Source organism: Nannospalax galili, unplaced genomic scaffold (assembly GCF_000622305.1).
Source record: "Nannospalax galili isolate Female #2095 unplaced genomic scaffold, S.galili_v1.0 scaffold324, whole genome shotgun sequence".
NCBI lineage: Eukaryota > Metazoa > Chordata > Mammalia > Rodentia > Spalacidae > Nannospalax > Nannospalax galili.
Window position 1 is genome coordinate 4923046 of NW_008353027.1, and position 20916 is coordinate 4943961.

The window sequence follows — 20916 nt, forward strand, 5'->3', positions numbered from 1 at the left end:
AAAAAAATTCTGTTATTTTTTTTAAATGCCCACTGGGTACAGGCAAAATTATGTCACATGGCTACTAGAACTTGACTTTATGAAGAAAATTCATAGCTTATTTCTATAATTTCTGCATATAAAGGTAGCAAAAATATTAAGCCACTAAGTTATGAAACCTGTAACCTCTCACAAGGGTTTTACCCTGGGTAATTCAATTATCTCCCAGATCTATGACAGGATAGATTTAGTTTGGCCTAGACTGTTGCCTTCCCATCTGGCCCCAGTGTAGAAGGGTAGGAAGAGATGTGCACCTTCATGCTAGGGATGGGCTTGATAGGACAGAACTACCTAGAAGGTCTCAGGGGAAAGGTCTAACGGGCTGGGAAGGGACATGGGAGTTCCATTTAAGATGACCTGTGTCCTTTCAATACCTGCAAAAGGGCCATGCCCAGGCCTCTCTGGAGGAACAAGGACATGATACTCATGAAAGGACCTAATATTGAGGTCTGGGAACTTGGACTCGGTACAAATACATGGAAAGTAAACAGTCCTTGGTGAACCCAAAAGAAGCCCACCCTTGTATCACACAAGAAGCCAGAGGTCCCTATACATTGTTTTCCAGCGTGTGTGCCCCTCCAACCAACATCTATGTATGGCGAGCGAATGGGGCTACGGAAGGACACAGCTCACATGAATCACTGTGGACCATGTTTCCAAATCTATCTACATTCATATCATCTTCTTCCAGTGTTCTCATCTACACAGTGAACACAATATTCAACCCACATGGCAGTGGCAGACAGGTTAAGCCACAAGTAAGCTTCCTGGGCACTACAGTAAGTAGAAGGGAATTGAATATGGTAAGAAAGAGCTCCACACTATGCCTATTCCAAGCCCTCTACTGCAACCCATGGAGTCTCTGAACTTGATCAGATGTCAAACACAAGATTAGTAAGACTAGTTGTTATGCTACTTGAAGCTGTCAAGTCTGAACATGGCATTTCTAAAAAAGTTCATCAACCTAAAATCATCTTTTTAAAAATCCCAGCAACTGAAGTCATCTTACAGTACCTCATTTCAAATATGTGTGTGTGTGTGTGTGTGTGTGTGTGTGTGTGTGTGTGTGTATCGCCTGCAGTATTGCAGGGTCTCCCTGTAGCCACAGCTGTCCTGGATTGGCTATGAGACCAGGATAGCCTTAATCTCACAGAGATCCACCTGCCTCTCCCTCCTGAGTGCTGGGATTAAAGGCGTGTGCCACCACGCCCGGCCATCATCTCAAATACCTTAAAAGATTTTTTTTTTTCCTAAGTAATATGGGTCCAGAAGAGTCCAATGATTTTTTTTTTTAAAAAGGATTCATTTTTTTTTTAAAAGATAAAAATGGAAGATGAGAAATGTGGGGAAAGAAACAAGTTGCTGAATTTACATTTTGAATTGTGAGGGGTGGAGAGGGCACTGCCAGGGAGAGGTGACCCTACTCTGCCAATACCTCTGATCTCACAACTTGGATACCCTCAAACTTGGGTTGTATCACCAGGTAACAAAGAACGAAGTCATGACTACAAGAGACCAAATTCAAAGCTTCTTTCTCCTGGCTGGGTGGGTGTTTACCTGTGCAAATGTAGGAAACCACTCCCCACTGACATAAGGTGCCTGTCTGTGGATACCATCCATACACGTGCTCCAAAGTGATGCTCAGTCCCAAGGGCCCCATCACTCAGCCTTTGGTGCCCTAAGTCTCCGGTCGGCCCCCAAACCTGTCATTTCTCCACTTTCTTGGCTTTCTTGAGGATGTCGCACTTTTTCCTGTTGGGGCGGCGACACCGCTCATCAATGCTGGGGATACATTCATAGTGCCATACCTCCTCCATCTTCTCCACGGGGTAGACAGCTTCCACATAATGGCGGATGAGCCTCAGCCGCGTGGGGTCCAGCTGCTTCTTGTTGCAAGCCCCGGAGTGGTTGTACTGTAGTCGAAGGTTCTCCGCGGTGAAGAGTTCGGGAAAGAGCCTAACCAGGAGGCGGGCAGCGAAGTTGCCCACAGACAGGCTCTGCTGCACGATCTCGCGTACCTCCTTGTCCGACAGCAAGTAGGGGGAAGGCACAGGAAAGTCGGGCGAGGGGACCACTAGCTCGTCCAGGGGGATCTTGCAGAAGTCCTTGCTGCTCCTTTCAGGAGGCAACGGGGGCCCTTCAAACTCCTCTCGGAACCTCTCAGGGTTGATTGCATAGCTTGTCAGATCCCGGCACTCAGGGCCCGGCACATGGACCTTGCGCTGCTGCTGGTAGGAGCGCCTCTGTTCTGTGTCCCGGCGCCGGCAGCGCTCATCCAGCTTGCCCACGAACTCCAGCGTCCACACGCGGTCATTCTTAGCCCGCGGGTAGAGCAGCTGTACGTAGTGACGGATCAGCCTGATGCGGGAAGGGTCCAACTGCTTCTTGCCCAGGGAGCCACTACAGTTGTACTGCTTGCGCAGGTTCTCGTGGGTGAAGAGCTCAGGGAAGAGGTGCACCAGCAGGCGGGAGGCAAAGTTGCCAATGGACAGGCTGCTCTCGTAGATGCTGCGCAGCTGCTCCTTGCTGAGCAGGCAGTCAGAGCCTGGCACTTCAAAGTCAGGCTGTGGGATGTCCAGCTTGTCAAAGTCGATGGGCACCAGCCAGATCTTCTTAGAGCGCCGGCCGGGTCGGTCGCCTTCGAAGCTGTCCTCTACCTTGACCACGGAGATGTCATCGGGCAGGCTGGAGGAGTCATAGCAGTCGTCGCGTGGGGGCTCACCCTCGCTGCCCGCCTCCAGCCCCAGGCCCTCCAGCTCGTCATTGATGCGCTGAGCACACTGCTGCACCCAGGCCTCCTCCTCCTGCATGTCAGGGAAGTAGATCTCGGTATAGTTGCGGATGATCTGCAGTCTCTGTGGGTCCAGCTCCTGCTTGCCCCCATCACCATAGCAGTTGTACTGCTCACCCAGCTTCCGATGGTCAAAGAGCTCCGGGAAGAGCCGGTGGAGAAGGAACACGGCAAATTCACCCGGGGAGGAGGCTTCGTCTAGAAACTCAGTGAGGTCCTGCGTGTCCACCACATGGTCTGAGGCAATGGTGCTGCTACGGTCCAGAGACAGGGCCTCCTCTTGGTCCTTGTCCAAGAAGTTGCCAGCATCCACTTGGTCTGCTTCAAAGAAGCTGGTGACCTGGCCTGCAGGCTGGCTGTCTTCCATTTCCCGCTGGGCCCAAAAGCGGCTGAAGAAGTCATTGAGTTGTGGCAAGCACTCAGCCTGCCACACGGCTGTGTCCTTCACAGAGGGGTAGTAGACCTCCACGTAGTTTCGGATGAGCTGGAGGTGCAGCGACTCTAGCTTCCGCTTGGCAGCAAAGCCACAGGCAGTACAGCCCCGGGAAAAGTCCACATCGCTGAAAAGCTCGGGGAAGAGCTGCACCAGCAAGCGGCAGGCCAGGTCCCCGCAGGACAGGCTCTGCTCCACGATCTGCTTGAGCTCTGCAGCAGTGAGCTGGTACTCAGGAGGAGGCTGGAACTTGGCCACCAGCTCAGAGGGGCTCACCTGCTTCTTGATGCGACTCACCTCCAGGGAGAGCAGGTCCACCTTGCTGTGGAGCTGGGACATGTTGGATGTGAGCGTGTTGAGCATGTAGAACATCTTCTGGATCAGGAAGTAGATATTGGGGTCACCATCAGAGGCTGCCCCAGCACCACATTCCCGCTTCTGAGACTCATTCAGCAGGCGCAGGGGAGAGGGACTATTGCTTGGGTTTGCCTTCTCAAAGAGCTCATAGGGGCTGAGCATGTCTCCTGGGGGAGGGTTCTTCTTCTCCATGATCTTGTGGGAGATGCCATAGAGAGGCTTCTTGTAGGAAGGGGCAGTGGTGTCGCTGGGGGGCTCCTCTTCACCAGGCCACACAGAGCTCCCGCTCCGGCCTCTGCTGGCCTGCTCTCCATTGCCTTGGCAGGGCGAGCTGTTCTCACGATTACGCATACCTGCCAGAAGTGCCTAGAAAACAGAAATCATTTTGCAAAGTTAGATGGCTGCTCTGATCTACTACACTAGACTGGGTTGGGACAGCACAAAAGACCCGAGGTCAACTCCCTGGTCAAACCACTCTGCCAATCTAGGAACACACAAGCATTACAGTGGCATCCCAGTGCCAACCTGTTCCTCCCTACTTCCTGGGCTCAAGCTGGACCCAGGAAGGCTCCCACTTTTAGAGGACAATTATGCCAGATTCCTGCCCACAGGCCTAACTGGAGGCCAAGCACAGATGCTGACAAGGCTGGACAAGAACTCCTAGGGACAGGAGGGAGACCACGAGAATATGAAGAGATCCTATAACTGCCCAGCTACCTCCCTGGCCCACACTTCATTCTGTTCTCAGACAGAGATTCCTGCCTATGGTGGCTTCAGCTTCTGGGAGAGAGTTTTTCTGAGATATACAGTGGCAGGAACAAAACTGGAATCTGGAAAACAGCAGTTGGCTGGCAAGTCTATGGCTGCAGGGACTCGCTCTTGCTTCAAGTTAGACAAGGCAGGGCCACTTCACAGAGCCCACATGGCGATTCCATCAGTGACTCTAAGTTTCAGTATAGCCACTGGCACAGCAGTACTCCATGGCTAGAACTCCAGGAGCTATCCCATCTATATACAAAAGTAACTCAAAATAGATTCTTACAGATGTTTTGGTGTCCATGGAGCTGGCTAGTACTTGCTTTATGGTGGCTTTGTAGAGGCTAAAACACAGCCAGTGGCATCTATTCCTTGTAGCTCTTCTACACACATACCTTACTTCCTGAGAGCAGAGGGCTAGGGAGATACTTGGATGGAGGGAGTGGGCCACAGGTGCTCTGCCACCTGTTCAACTGTTCTGATCCTTCCTGGGAGATTCCTCCCCATTCTCATCCTGCCAAATGATGGGAGCGTGTCACTTCCATTCTATCCCAACACCAGTGACTAGAGAGGAACAGTCATGGATACCTGGCAACCACACACTGGTGATTGAAGTAGGGCAAATGTTCTACCACTCTCCAATTTCTGCCTAAGAAAAAGACCAGTGGGAGCAGGGGGAGGGGGAAGGGGGATTGTGGTAGAGGGCTTGCCTCAGGACCTTGGGTTCCATTCTCAGTACTGGGAAAACCGAAAAACAAACCACAACAAAAAATTGGCTTCATGAATCCACAAGAACAGAGGGGTATGAAAGTATGTACAAGAGCTCAGCCACCTATCAGGGCCTCCTGTGTGGCCTTCCATGCTTCAGCTTCCTATGTCCCACAGCAAGGTAGTTTTGAGACATGAGATAATTCATAACAAGCACAGAGCCTAAGGTCACATCACGTAAGTATTTTAACAAATATTTATTACAATAGAATTATTATGAAACAACGCAATTTCAAAGCACAGCAGAGGCAATGCTGTGGGGCCTTTTTTAAGTTGTCATGATGACCCTCGAGCACTGGAGGACTTTTCCAGTGCACTGTAGGAAAAGGCACTCAGGGAAGGCACTTCTCAGAGGGGTGTGGGCAGGGTAGAATAATACAGAATGATTGAGCTGAAGGGGGATTATAAATACTTTGCAGTTATTTGGCAGAAAGACAGGAAGGTCTTACACATACACACACACACACACACACACGCACACACACACACACACACACACACACACACACACACACACAGCCTCACACATACTAGGCCTCAAACAGAGACCAGAATGTTCTACCACCAAGCTATACCCCAGTTTCCCCCCTCTTGAGACAAGGTCTCCTTGTAGCCCCAGCTTGCCTGGAACTTACAATGTAGACCAGGCTGGCCTCGATTTCTCAGAGATCCACCTGCCCCTGCCTCTTGAATACTGGAATTAAAGGTGTGCGCCACATCAGGCATCCCAGCCCTTTTTTAGGATGAGAAATTTATGTTTACTTATTATGGAAGGGACCAAACCCATTAGCTATGTAGCCCAGGCTAGCCTCAAATTTGTAACTCTCATGAATTGGCCTCCCAGAGTGCTGGGATTACAGGAGTACGCCAGCACACCAAACTTAGAAGGGTTATTTTTCAAAAAGAAAAGAAGCCAGCCATTTGTGTGGCATATGGTGACGCTTGCCTCTATTCCAACTCAGGAGGTGAAGTAAAAAGATTACATGAGCCCAGCAACTCTAGATCAGACTTGGCAACATAAAGTAACATGGAAATTTTTTTTTTTTTACATTTATTTAGAATGTGTGTGTGCCCAAGCCCGCAAGAGTGCACATGTATGCCACCCAAAAAAAAAAGTTTTCAAAAACATTTTATTAATTTTAGGTGTATGAGTGTATTGCCTGCATATAAGCGTACCCATGTAATGCAATGCTCTGGAACTAGAGTTACAAACAGTAGTTAGACACCATGTGGGTGCTGGGAGCTGAATGCAGGTCCTGCAAGAGCAGTCAATGCTCCTTAACTGCTGAGCCATCTCTCCAGCACACTCAAAGTTTTTAAATGAATAAAAAAATAGAGCTGATGGGGGCTGGAGAGATGGCTCAGGGTTTAAGAGCACTGGCTGCTCTTACAGAGGACTGGGTTCAATTTTCAGCACCCACGTGACAGCTAACAACTGTCCATAACTCCAGTTCCAGAGGATCCAAAGCCACCTTCTGACCTCCGGGGGCACAGCACGACATGGGTACACTTACACTCATACAATACACTCATACATATAAAATAAAATAATAATAAATAAAAGATAAAATGCTTGCCTAACATGCAGAAAGCCTTAGGTTGGACGCCGGCATCATATAGAACTGGACATCACAGTGCATATCTGTAATATCAGCACTTGGGAGGCTGAGGCAAGAGGATCAGAAAGAAATTGAAGGTCATCTTTTACTGTAAAGTTGAAGGCCAACCAGGACTAAAGCAGACTCATCTAAAAAAACAGAAGAGCAGGACGTGGCAGCACATGCCTTTAGTCCCAGCACCTGAGGGGCAGAGGTAGGCGGATCTCTGTGAGTTCAAGAAACCCTGTCTAAGACCAAAAAAAAAAAGACAGAATTACACATGCACACACCAGAAACCGCAAAAAGACAGGGTGGGCAGAGTTAAGAATCTTTACTGCTAATGTCGGGCTTTTTGAATTATGGGTTAGTATATGATGAAACTGATTCAGTGGATCATAACCAGAGTAAGAAAAAAGGGAAAGAAAAGAGAAGTAAAAGATTTTAAAATGGAAGAAAAGACGAAAAAAGAAGAGAAAATTAGACTATGGCACAAAGTAAATTCAGGAAGTTTTGCCTCATTTCTATGTGCTTATGTATTTACATTAGAGTACATACATGTGCACAGCATTGCTCTATACAGTAGGTTTGTAACTGTGGATCACCAATGAAAAGCACTGTCCTAGCAAACTCTAAGATTGAATTTTTAGCAATTTTATGTATAAGTTCTATTGCATCAAAATAATGAGGGGGCTGGAGATGGGTCAGTAGCTAAGAGCACATACTTCTCTTGCAGAGGATCCAAGTTTAGTTCTCTGGACTTCAAGGGCACTTGCACTAATGTGTACATACCCACACATAGATACACACATATACACATAATTTAAAAATAATAAAAATCTTGCCAGGTGTGGTGGCGCATGCCTGTAGTCCCAGCACTTGGGAGGCAGAGGCAGGTGGATCTCTGTGAGTTCAAGGCCAGCCTGGTCTACATAGTGAGTTCCAGGACAGCTGGGGCTACAGGGAGACGCTGCTTCAAAAAGACAAAAAAAATGAATAAATTAAAAAAAAATCAATATATATATAAAATTTTGGAGATTCCATAGATCATGAAATTAATATTAGCTTATGCCAATAATGAGAAATTTGAGTTTGAAATAGCAAGAATTAACAATCATAGCCACTGTAGGAGTTATTTTTTTGTAAACCAGGCTGGCCTAGAACTCAAAGAGATCTGCCTGCCTCCCCCTCTCAAATGCGGGGAATGTGCCACCAAGCCCAGTGGTAGTGGAAATTGTTTAAAAAGCAGTATTTTCTTTACAAGAGGTTCCATTGGTACATTTGAAACAAGACTTTATGTAGAAGGAGGTCATTAGAAAAAAATCACATCCAGCCAGGCGTGGTGGCACATACCTTCCTTTAATCCCAGCAATCTGGAGGCAAAGGCAGGGGAACTCTGTGAGTTCAAGGCCGGCCTAATCTACAGAGTGTGTTCCAGGCCAGCTGGAGCTACAGGGAGACCCTGCCTCAAAATTTTAAAAAAGAAAAGAACAGAACAGAACAGAATATACTATGCAATGAGTGCTCTAGAGGGAGACCTGCCCTAATACACAATGCAGAAGAGTACAGGTTAAAGTTTGTAGGGGCGTAGTGGACTGATGGAACACTAACCACAGATCAAGTCTCTGGACTCCCCCACTTTCCTAGAGCAGGCAGGAGGGGATACCCAGCTGAAAATCCCTTCCATGATTCTCAAAACTCAGTCTCATTAACATAAATACTCTTGTCCCCCACCAGTATGTTAGAAACACTTCTATCAATGGAAACACTCTTTACTAAAATGCTTGAATAAAATGTAAGAATCCCAGTAGAGGGCAATATTCTTCACTCCCACAAGTCTTGAATATACAATTCAACATAAAAACACAAGCACCAAAGAGAAGGTTCTTAGATATCCCTATACTGTGTCCTGTCAACCAGGTGCTTCAATTAATTCCACGAATGCTGCCAAGGTGTCGATGAGCTGGCTGCATTCATTGTCCATGATCAAATCTCTGCTCTGCTGTCTAGGAATATCAAGAAATCTTTAAATCTGTGCAACTTGGCATGGGTGTCTGGCTGACACAGTTCCCAATTCTCCCAGGCGCATTTTCCAACCATGTGGGAACTCTGCGGCATGTCATGGCTTGGGCTTTGGTGTCAGCAACTAGCCCAGATCTTGATGGCCATTTCATTCTACCACAAGCACCTGTAGAGGAAATGCCTGACTCTCTGGGCTAGAGAACGGGGCTGAATGAAAAGAAGTTGAAGCTACCAAGAGGGGTGGGGTAGGAAGTGGGGGGGGTATGTGTGTAAGATGATACCAGGTGTCCTCCAGGGCTCTAAGTACTGGACATCATCATCATCAGGCCCCCAGAGCCCAGAGCCATCACTGAATTCAGTGAACAATGAATGGCTAAACAGTGCCCAGGGTCAGCAAGGTGGAATACCAAGAAAGCAGCATGCCTGTGAAAAGCAGGAGTGGACAATAAATACGACATTAAGGGCAGGCCATGGGACGTGGCAGCAGGGGGAGCGGTGGTGTTAATATACACTCCTGGAATTACAGAGTGAGGGGATGCTTACCTTCCATTTTCAACAGAACTCTCATCCTTAACAAGTGCCCAGACCTAATCAAAATAAGTCTGGCAGAATTCCCTATACCCACAGCTGGTAAACAAACACTCCCATGTGCCCAGGAAGTGAGCAAGACCCTGGTAGTCAAATGCACAGTTCCCAATAGAGCAGGCTTGGCAGTACTGAGTTCTCAGCCTTCCCAGTTTTAGTGGGAAGGGCTTAGTACTTGGTTGTTGAGACTTCTTAGGAATCCCCAGTTTAATCTACAGATAGACACCTAGAAGGCACAGAGTGTAGTAGCATGAATGAGATGGCATTTCTGTTCTCCAACTGAAAAACCAACCATAGAAACATAGGACTTGGACAAAAAGGTCTGGAGTACAAAGCTGACCTCTACCTGGCATATAGTATATACCTCCATGTCTGTGAGCAAAAGATAATTACCAGGCTGGCAAGAATGGCTCAGCAAGTAAAGGTGCTTGCTGCCAAGCCTGATGACTTGAGTTTGATCCCTAAGACCCACATGGTAGAGGGAACAAACCAACTCATGCAAATTGTTTACGACCTTCACATGCATGCTGTGCTGATAGCTTTAGTGTCAACTTGACACACCTGGGTTGAGGGAGCCTCAACTGGGAAATTGTCTCCATTGGACTGGCCTGTGGCCATGTCTGTGGGGCATCTTCTTGATTTGAGTGATGTAGGAGGGCCCAGCCCACTGTGGGGTGGTGCCACTCCTGGGCAGGTGGGCCTGTGTTGTATAAGAATAGCAGGTTGAGCCGGGCATGGTGGCGAACACCTTTAATCCCAGCACTCGGGAGGCAGAGGCAGAGGCAGAGGCAGGTGGATCACTGTGAGTTTGAGGCCAACCTGGTCTACATAGCTAATTGTCTCAAAAAGACAAAAAAAAAAAAAAAAAAAAAAAAAAAGGATAGCAGATTGAACAGGGGCCAGGAGAGCAAGCCAGTACCAGAGTTCTTCCATGGCCTGTGCTCCAGGTTCCTGCCCTGAGTTCCTACCTTGGACTCCCTCAGTGATGAACTGTGACCTAGGAGATGTAAGCCGAATCAGCCCTTTCCTCCTCAATTTGGTATTGGTTAGAGTGTTTTGTCACAGCAATGGAGAAACAAGCTAGAACACGTGCCATGGCATATACCCAAGCATGCCTGCACCCCCCCACACACATAAATAAATGTAATTTTTAAAAAAAGATGATTATAGAGCTGGAGAGATGGCTCAGCAGTTATGAGCACTGACTGCTCTTGCAGAGGGCCTGGGTTTGATTTCCATACCCACATGGCAGCTAAGAACCACCCTTAACTCCAGTTCCAGGGGAATCCAATGCCCTCCTCTAAGACCTCCATGGCATTGCATGACACACGTGAACTCATATACATGCAAGCAATACACTTGTACACATAAAATAAAAATAATAAAAATTAAAATATTAAAAAAAGATTACAAATTAAAACCTTGGCTTTACACCTGCTATATTTGGCTTTGCAGCCACTCCACTGGAGGTGCCAAGTGAGTCTTCCTATAGCCCCTGTAAGCCTTTTCCAAGAAGGATTTGTTTTTCTTCTAAGTACTATATTAACTGCCACTCATAAAACAAGCTATCAGTGTGAACTGAAGTTTCAGGGAGGCACACCTTTGTGTCAGAACTATCATTCCTAAGTTCTCTGCTCTGCCTTCTTCCTGAGGGTAGAACAGAAGCCCATCTCTGACCAGGTGGTCCTTAGGCCTAGGGGTGTCCTGGGGGGCATCAAACAGCCTCCTGTGACAGTTATGAGTGCCAGTTTCTTTCTGATAAATGTGGAAGGAGGCAGCTGAAAATGGGGCACAGGGGTAGTCAGAGCTGGGAATTCTGGGAAGGGAATTAAACATTTTTTTTCTTTTATAAAAAATGTTTTAATTATGTGGGCGGCGGGGGCGGGGGGGGATACCGGTGCCCCTGAAGGCCTGCAAAGGGCAGTGGATCCTCTGGAGCTGCAGTTACAGGTGGTTGTGAGCCATCAGATATGCCCTGGGAACTGAAGCACTCTGGCAGAGCAATATACACTCAACTGCTGATCCATTTCTTCAGCTCCAGAAATAAACATTTCTGAAGGCTGTTAGGAAAAGCCCCACCAGGTTTATCACATGGGCTCTCATTGAGGTGAGCCACAAATCCCACATCATATGGATGCCCCTGAATTCAAAGGACATATAATTGGTGATCAACCCCCTTAGGTGTTCCTTGTGGTGTTTGCCATGCTAGGGGGATGAGCTAGAAGTGATGGGGGACAGCCAGCGTCTTCCCTCCCAATATCTCACATACGGAGCAGGCTGCCCCTGGCACTAAATTTTAAGATGCCCGAACTGACTCATCTGCCTAGAGGAGACACTAATTTTTCACCACTGGCTTGTTTACACTGTATGGAACAATAGTGCTATTTGCTAACTAGGTACTGAAAACTATTGTTTGTTATTTTTATGGTGTACGTATAAGGTCCAGAGCTTTGTGCACACTAGGCAAGTACTCTACCAATGAACTACACTCTAGCCCTGACAGCAGTCATGATACTGGAAATGGCCACCTAAGCATGAAGCCCTTCCAAAAACTACCAGGTATGCAGCAAGGGCTACGGTTAGCAGCCAGAGTGAAGACTGGGATATTTCTGATTCACCCCTTTATAACAAGCTTATAGATATGGAAAAATTCAACTTTCTTTAGCATTAAAGATTTTTTTTTTGGGGGGGTCTTTTTGAGACAGGGTCTCCCTGTAGCCCCAGCTGTCCTGGAACTCACTATGTAGTCCAGGCTGGCCTTGAACTCACAGAGATCCGCCTGCCTCTGCCTCCCAAGTGCTGGGATTAAAAGCATGCAATACCACATGAGCATTAAAGATTTTTAAAGCTCATCGGGCGTGGTGGTGCACGAGCATTAAAGATTTTTAAAGCTCATCAGGCGTGGTGGTGCATGTCTTTAATCCCAGCACTTGGGAAGGAGAGGCAGGCAAATCTCTGTGAGTTCAAGGCCAGCGTGGTCTACATAGTGAGTTCCAGGACAGCTGGGGCTACAGGGAGACCCTGTCTCAAAAAGACCCCCCAAAAATTACAGCCAAATGTCTATCAACTAATAAACAAAGTGTGATATATCCGCAATGGATTATCATTTGACTATAAAAAGGAATGGTCTCAGGATTCTAATTCTGCATGTAAAGAGTTTGGAAGTTTCTATTCCATCTTAACAACAAATAAACATCTTTATTAGTCACTTTTCTGTTGCTGTGATAGAAACACTGACCAAAGCAATACTGTAAATGGAAGGAAGAGCTTATTTGAGCTTACGGTTTCAGGGGAATTACAGTCCATCATGGCAGGGAGGCATGGTGGCTGGAGCAAGAGCAGCAGAAGCTAAGCTCTCACATCATCACGCAGACACAGGAAGCAAGAAAGTGACTGGAGATCTGGCAAGGCTTAAGAACTCTCTAAGCCCACCCCCAGTGACATGCTTCCTCCAGGACAGCCACACCTTCTAAAACCTCCCTAAACAGCACCATCATCTGGGGACAAAATGTCCAAATATTTGACGCCTATGGGGGACATTTTCATTCAAACCATCACAACATCTGAACAAACTAAAAAAAAAAACCCACACATTTCTAGGATCCATAGACAGGTGAGGTCATAGGCTGGATGCTACCCTCGAAACTGGAGAGGTGAACAAAGAGATCACAAAGTACTCAGTGGACAGCCAAGATCAAGAGCCCTCCAGGGGAAGCCTGATGGGGAGGGGAGGCCAGAACCTGTGATGATGAGCTGCTAGTGAGAGTTTAAAACTCCAACAGGCTCCAGTCATCAGAGAGCTCCTACATTTTTGTGGGTTTTACTTTTAAAAGTTCTAGAAAGTTCTCACAGTGAATATCAGAGAAAAATTCCCTCCAGCCTAGGCAGAGGAATTAAAAACAAAACAGCTTCGGAATATTCCACCGCATTCTGTTTTTAAAGAGATTTCCTCTCAGGAGAAACTAGTAAACCCTACACAGGCCTATGTGACCTGGAGGAAGGGAGTCACTCAACTCCAGCCCACACTAGCCAGAAGATTCCACCTAGGGAAGGAGTAACTAAGTACTAGTAAAGTTTATAGTGCAGTGCACAGGTCTGCTAAAAGACTGAGATACAGCTCAACAGGAGAGCTCTTGCACAGCATGGATAAGGCCCTAGGTTTAAACCCCAGCATGCAAGATGAAACAAAACAATACAAAACGAATGAAACAGAAAGTATCAGAGGAGGAATAAGTGAATATAAAATAAAAACTTTTAGGGGACTGCGAGATGGCTCAGCAGGTAAAGACACTGCCATACCTGATGACTCCTAAACCTACATGGTAGGAAGAATCTACTCCAGCAAGTTGGCCTCTGACCTCCATGCAGCAAGCTGATTGCACACACACACACACACACACACACACACACACACACACACATACAAATAAGCATAAAAACAAAACACAATTTCTTTTTCTTATTTATGTAACATGACTGTTCGAAATAACAACAGCAACATGTGTGCTTGTTCTGTCCACATTAATATGCCTGCTGCCTATAGTAGTATATTATTTTAAAACAGACTCGATTCATTTTAGATGTACTACAGACTCTAGGACACCACTGGAATACAGGAAACAAAAAATTAATGATAGGAAAAGAGAGAAAATGGAATCATATAAAATACTCAAAACTGAAAAAGAGGGGCTGGGAAGATGACTCAGCAATTAAGAGCACTGGCTGCCCTTGGAATGGACCTGAGTTTGCTTCCCAGCACCCACACAGTGGCTAGTAACTGCCTGTAACTCCAGTCCCAGGGGATCCAACACCCTCCCATATGCACGTGGTGGGTATATATACACTCAGGCATAAAAATAAAAAACAAAACCCGGGCATGGGGCCACACGCCTTTAATGAAATCAAACTAAAGCCCCCCAGGTCAAAGTGGATTCAAACCAAGTCCCCCAGACCAAAGAAGAATATTCTGGGAAGCTGTACAAGGAAGTAAGATGTAAAAACTAACTGCTGAGAAAAAGCTGACCTTTTCATGCTCTGTGCACAAGCCAAAGATCACCCAAAACTTCCCCCTCCCACTGCTGCCGGTTTTGGTTTGTGGTTTTTGCCTTTAAAAGAAGCCTGTAAGCTGAGCTCTGGGCTGCTGCTCTCTCTCCGAGTGAGGCAGGAGCCCGTCTGCGCAAACGATTAAATCCTCTTGCTTGTTGCATCTCCTGGTCTTGGGACTGAGTCATTGGGGTGCGACCTTCCATGGACGTTGGGTACCCCAGACCGGGGGCCCAACATTTGGGGGCTCGTCTGGGATTTGGACGCCCCCAGACCCATTTCCTCAGATCAGCAGGAGGTAAGGACAGATGTCTTGTGGTTTGTCTTGGTCTTATTGTCTGTCAGTCATTTCCTGTTCTGGGAACATTCCGTCTGAACATTTGTGCCTGTACAGGACCTGTAAGTCTGTATTCTGGGAATCAGCGGGAGTGGCAGACGTGCCCAGGGACCCCTGATTCCAACACTCTGATCTTTATGACCACAGTGGTCTGGAGTGGGGAGGACAGCGTAGCTTTCCTCTCCCCGGGAGAAGAAGGGAGATTGGCTTGGCTACTCCCCTCCCGGTCTGTACTTTCAGTTTTGAGTCAAAAGGCGCACTGAGGACTTTTTTGTTTGTCTGTTTGTCTGTGTTTGTACTTGAAAATCCTGAAAGTAAAAGTGGTGAGTGTAGTGTCTCTCTGGGTGTAAGAAGAATGTGATTTCATGCGGTGTGTGTACGTGTTTGATGGTGTGTTAATATCTTAAAAGGAAAAGGTCTGGTTTTATATTTTTCTCTATGCTCTCTATTTTAAGCCTTCCCTGCCTTTTTCTCTTTCCTTTCATTCTTGGTCCAAGTCTTCGCGAGGGACCGTTAAAGGCAAAAGAGCAACTGAGGTTTTCTGGTCAGGGCCACTCCCTGATGTAAGCCAAAGGCTCTTAGCCCTCTAGCGGACCCCAACTGCCTGCATGTGTGGAGACAGGACAGTTTTTCTGTATCTCCCTTTTCCTCTCCATCTCTTTTTGGCCACTGAAAAAGCCCTGCGGGCACGGGTTGAGCAAGTAAGAGCCATAGGGCGCTCACCGCTAAAAAACTCCCGTAAAAGGATAAGGGGGTCCCAGGTGTAAATCCCAGATAAATTCACGTCCCCCGCAGAAGAAAAACTGGGCAACGATAGGTACTTGTTCATAAGCACACCCACTGGTCATTATTATTTGGAGTGGCATATTCTCTCTTTCCTTCTTACAATCCCCCTCTCCTGTGACCTCCACTGTGGGTCAACCGCTAACTACCTCTTTAAGGTTAACTTTGGAACACTGGAAGGAGGTCATGGAACGGGCCCACAACTTATCACTGGAGGTCCAGAAGAAGAAGTGGCAGATTGACCTTGCTACTATCTTACAGGTTAAGGAATACATTTTCCACCCAAGACCACACGGACATCCGGACCAGGTGGCCTACATAGTCACCTGGGAAGACTTGGCCCGGAACCCCACATCTTGGGCACGGCCGTTCCTACCTCCTAGGGGAACTGAAGAGACTGACCAGGGGCCTCCTGCCCTTTCTGCCCCCTTGAGTCTTACTTCTTCCCTCCTGCCCCTTCAGTTTGCCCCTGAGAAGAAGAAGCAAAAACCAGTCCTCCCCAAGGACCAAGCTTCCCTAACCCTCCTTGATCCTCCACCTCCCTATCCACCTGCGCAGGCACCTCCACCCCAAGAACTACCTTATCCCTCTCCTGATTCCACTGAACCTGACAGATCCCCTCCTCTATCTAACAGACTCCGCCTAAGGAGGGATAGAGGGGGCCCTTCTAATGAAACCTGGACTGCCCAGGTTTTTCTCCTCCGAACTGTAGGGGATCAGATCCAGTACTGGCCTTTTTCAGCCTCTGACTTGTATAATTGGAAGACTCATAACCCCTCTTTTTCTCAGGATCCTCAGGCTCTAACTGCTTTAATAGAGTCTATTCTCCTTACCCACCAATCCACCTGGGAGGATTGCCAACAACTCCTCTAGGCACTTTTAACTACAGAGGAAAGGCAGCAAGTCATCCTGGAGGCCCGGAAAAATGTCCCCGGGCAGGATGGGAGACCCACTCTGCTCCCAAATGAAATAGACACAGGATTTCCTCTGACCAGACCCAACTGGGACCCTGAAACCGTGGCTGGTAGGGAGTGTCTACGTCTTTATCGCCAGACTCTGTTAGTGGGTCTCAAAGGAGCCAGAAGGCACCCGACCAATTTGGCAAAGGTACGTGCTATAGCCCAAGGAGAAAATCAAACCCCCGCAGGGTTTCTAGAACACCTGATAGAGGGATATCGGATGTACACCCCTTTTGATACCACAGCCCAGGAGCATCAGGCAGATCTTATTATGGCCTTTATAGGACAATCAGCTCCTGACATTACAGCGAGTCATCCTGGAGGCCCGGAAAAATGTCCCCGGGCAGGATGGGAGACCCACTCTGCTCCCAAATGAAATAGACGCAGGATTTCCTCTGACCAGACCCAACTGGGACCCTGAAACCATGGCCGGTAGGGAGCGTCTCCATCTTTATTGCCAGACTCTGTTAGCGGGTCTCAAAGGGGCTGGAAGGCGCCCAACCAATTTGGCAAAGGTACGTGGTATAACCCAGGGGGAAAATAAAACCCCCACAGGGTTTCTAGAATGCTTGATAGAGGGATATCGGATGTACACCCCTTTTGATCCCACAGCCCAGGAGCGTCAGGCAGATCTTATTATGGCCTTTATAGGACAATCAGCTCCTGACATTCGTGGTAAGCTCCAACGGCTGGAGGGCCTTCAGGGGTACTCCTTACAGGATTTAGTAAGAGAAGCTAAAAAAATATAACAAGCAAAAAACTTTAGAAGAAAGAGAGGACAGAATCAAAAAAGAACAAAAAGCTAAAGAGGATAAAAAATAAAATAAAATAAATAAAAAATTAAGTCAAATTTTGGCCACAGTAGTTCAGGGAACAGGACCAGGACCAGGGAGGAACCTGGGAGACAAGAAAAGGCCCCGAGTGGATAAAGACCAGTGTGCCTATTGCAAGGAGAGAGGACATTGGGCTCGAGAATGTCCGAAGAAGCTAAACAGACTTCAAAAGAAAACAACCCCAGTCCTGACTCTAGGGAACTAGGGGAGTCGGGGCCAAGAGCTCCCCCCTGAGCCTAGGGTAAACTTAAAGATAGGGGGGCAATTGACTACTTTCATGGCAGACACAGGAGCTCAACACTCGGTCCTAACAACAACTGAGGGACCTATGAGTTCCAAGACAGCCTGGGTCCAAGGGGCCACTGGAGGAAAAACATACAGATGGACCACAGAAAAAAAAGTGGACCTCAGCACAGGACAAGTCTCTCACTCGTTCTTATTGGTCCCCGACTGTCCATACCCTCTTCTTGGGAGAGATTTACTCTCTAAGTTGGGAGCCTATATCCATTTCACTACAAAGGGAGCTACTGTAAAAGAAAAAGATGGAGCTCCACTACAGGTGTTAACCCTGCGGCGGGAAGATGAACATCCGTTATATGAGGGACTGGTAACAAAAACTCCTGGTATATCTGATTGGCTAAGTAAAATCCCCTCAGTATGGGCCGAGACAGGAGGCCCAGGACTAGCATGTAACCAGCCTCCAATAGTGGTCACACTAAAACCATCTGCAACTCCGGTTTCAATTAAACAATACCCTATGAACAAAGAGGCCCAAGAGAAAATTAGAGCTCATATACAAAGACTTTTACAAATAGGCATACTTCGCCCCTGCCAATCCCCTTGGAACACCCTGTTGCTCCCCGTAAAAAGCCAGGAACAAATGACTATCGACCAGTTCAAGACTTAAAAAAAGTCAATCGGAGGATAGAAGATATCCATCCCACTGTTCCTAATCCCTATAATCTCCTGAGTTCTTTACCTCCCAGTCACAGGTGGTATACTGTACTTGATCTGAAGGATGCGTTCTTCTGCCTAAGGCTGAGCCCAGTTAGCCAGCCCATCTTCGCTTTTGAATGGAAAGACCCTGAAGCTGGAATATCGGGGCAACTAACCTGGACGCAACTTCCCCAAGGATTCAAAAACTCCCCTACTCTGTTTGATAAAGCTCTACATCATAACCTGGCTGACTTTTGGGTAAGAAACCCACAGATTATGCTCCTCCAGTATGTAGATGACCTCCTCTTAGCGGCTGAGACGGAAGCAAGCTGTTTGCAAGGTACAGAGGCTCTCCTATTGAGACTGGGGGAACTTGGATACCAAGCCTCAGCAAAGAAGGCCCAAATCTGCCTAAGCAGGTAAACTACTTGGGCTACCGGCTAGAGGGAGGACAATGGCTAGAGGGAGGACAACGATGGTTAATGGAAAGTAAAAAACAGGTGGCAGCCTCTATTCCCCCACCAACTTCAGCCAGAGGACTCAGAGAGTTCTTGGGAAGCACAGGATTCTGTAGACTATGGATACCGGGCTTCGCCGAGATAGCAGCTCCTCTATACCCTTTAACAAAGAATGGGACCCCTTTTGCCTGGACAAAAGAACACCAGAGAGCTTTTGACAAAATAAAAAGAGCGCTACTGACAGCTCCAGCGCTAGGATTGCCAGACTTGACAAAACCTTTCATCTTATATGTAAATAAAAATAAAGGGATGGCAAAAGGAGTTCTTACTCAGACCCTGGGACCCTGGAAAAGGCCAGTGGCTTATCTCTAAAAAAAAACTGGACAATGTGGCCGCTGGCTGGCCCCCATGCATGAGGATTATGGCGACAATAACATCCCTGGTAAAAGACTCAGACAAACTCACCATGGGCCAGCCCTTGACTATTATAACACCACATGCAGTGGAGTCTATCATTAGACATCCCCCTGACAGATGGCTGTCAAATGCCAGGGTAACTCATTACCAGGCACTACTATTGAATCCAGAAAAGATCAAGTTTGGTAGCCCTGCTACCTTAAACCTTGCCACGCTGCTACCAACCCCTGAGAAAGACACTGAGATCCCCCATGATTGTCAGCAAATACTTGCGGAGATGCATGGGACTAGGGAAGACCTCACTGACCAGCCCCTAACAGATGCAGATGCCACCTGGTATACGGATGGGAGCAGTTTTCTGTGAGATGGTGAGCGTAAGGCGGGGGTGGCAGTGGTTGATGGAGAAAAGATAATTCGGGCCCAAGCACTGCCAGCCGAAACATCGGCCCAGCGGGCTGAATTGAAAGCCCTGATTCAGGCCCTAAAGTTAACAAAGGAAAAAAAGGTCAACATTTACACTGACAGCCGCTATGCGTTCGCCACGGCTCACGTACATGGAAAAATTTACCGGAGGCGGGGGCTCCTCACCTCAGCTGGTAAGGACATTAAGAACAAAAAAACAATAGTGGCCCTTCTACAAGCCTTGTACTTGCCTAAAAATGTCAACGTTATCCATTGCCCTGGACATCAGCGAGACCAGGGGCCGATTGCTCGGGGCAATCGGATGGCAGATGAAACTGCCCGTCAGGCAGCAGAAGGTACCTACATTCTCTACACACATGCAGACCTTAAGGCTGAAATTGAGACACAAAGGAGAAAGGTGCTCTTTTTACTTACACTAAACAGGATCTGGAACTCGTTCGGAAGCTCAACGCTACCCTGGACCCAGAATCTAAAATGTAAAAATACCAGGGTAGGCTAGTGCTCCACCAGTGGACGCACTTAGGACACAAAAAACTAAAAACACTATTAAAAAAAAAACAATTCTATTACTTCCCGGACCTTAACCAGCTAGTCCAAAAAATAGTGGGAGAGTGTGTCTCATGTTCCCTGGTAAATGCTTCCAGATCAAAGGTCCCATCTGGCATAAAAAAAAAGAGAGACACAACCAGGGACTAATTGGGAGGTAGATTTTACTGAGGTCCTCCCAGGGAAATATGGTTATAAATATCTCCTAGTGTTTATAAACACTTTCTCAGGGTGGGTTGAAGCTTTCCCCACCCGGAAGGAGACAGCCCAGACTGTGGTAAAGAAACTGACTGAAGACATCTTCCCTCGATTCGGACTACCTAAGGTAATTGGGTCTGATAATGGCCCAGCCTTCATTCCAAAGGTAAGTCAGGGAATGGAAGCCCTGGGGATTAATTGAAAATTACATTTTGCTTTTAACCCCCAAAGTTCAGGACGGTTAAAAAAAAATAAATAAAACCATTAAAGAGACCTTAACCAAATTAGCTCTAGAGACTGGCACTAAAGACTGGGTGCAGCTCTTACCTCTAGCTCTATTTCGAGCTAGAAATACTCCTGCTATGCAAGGTCTAACCCCCTACAAAATTCTTTCTAGAGGTCCACCTCCTGTTCTCAATGTAACTTTGTCCCCCTTGCCCTCTTCTTTTGATAACCCTTGCCTACTCTTGAACCACGATGGAAAGGACCCTACACGGTTCTCCTGACTATGCCCACAGCCCTCAAAGTCCTGAACACATGAACCACTCCGGCTGAAAATTAGTCGCTATCATCATCATCATCTTTGTAGCCCTGATCATCCTTGTTGCCATCATCACATTGGTACTCACTGACCTTG

At 47.3% G+C, this 20916-nt stretch overlaps 1 protein-coding gene across 1 annotated transcript in view; it reads right to left on the reverse strand.

Annotated features, from left to right (window-relative positions):
• Positions 1-1360: 1360 nt before the first annotated feature.
• Bend3 (BEN domain containing 3) overlaps positions 1361-20916 on the reverse strand; it is a 28439-nt gene continuing 8883 nt past the window's right edge. Inside the window, exon 3 of the mRNA XM_008850325.2 lies at positions 1361-3986. Within this exon, the coding sequence (XP_008848547.1) occupies positions 1746-3986 (2241 nt within the window). The 3' untranslated portion in view covers positions 1361-1745. The remainder of the gene's footprint in view (positions 3987-20916) is intronic.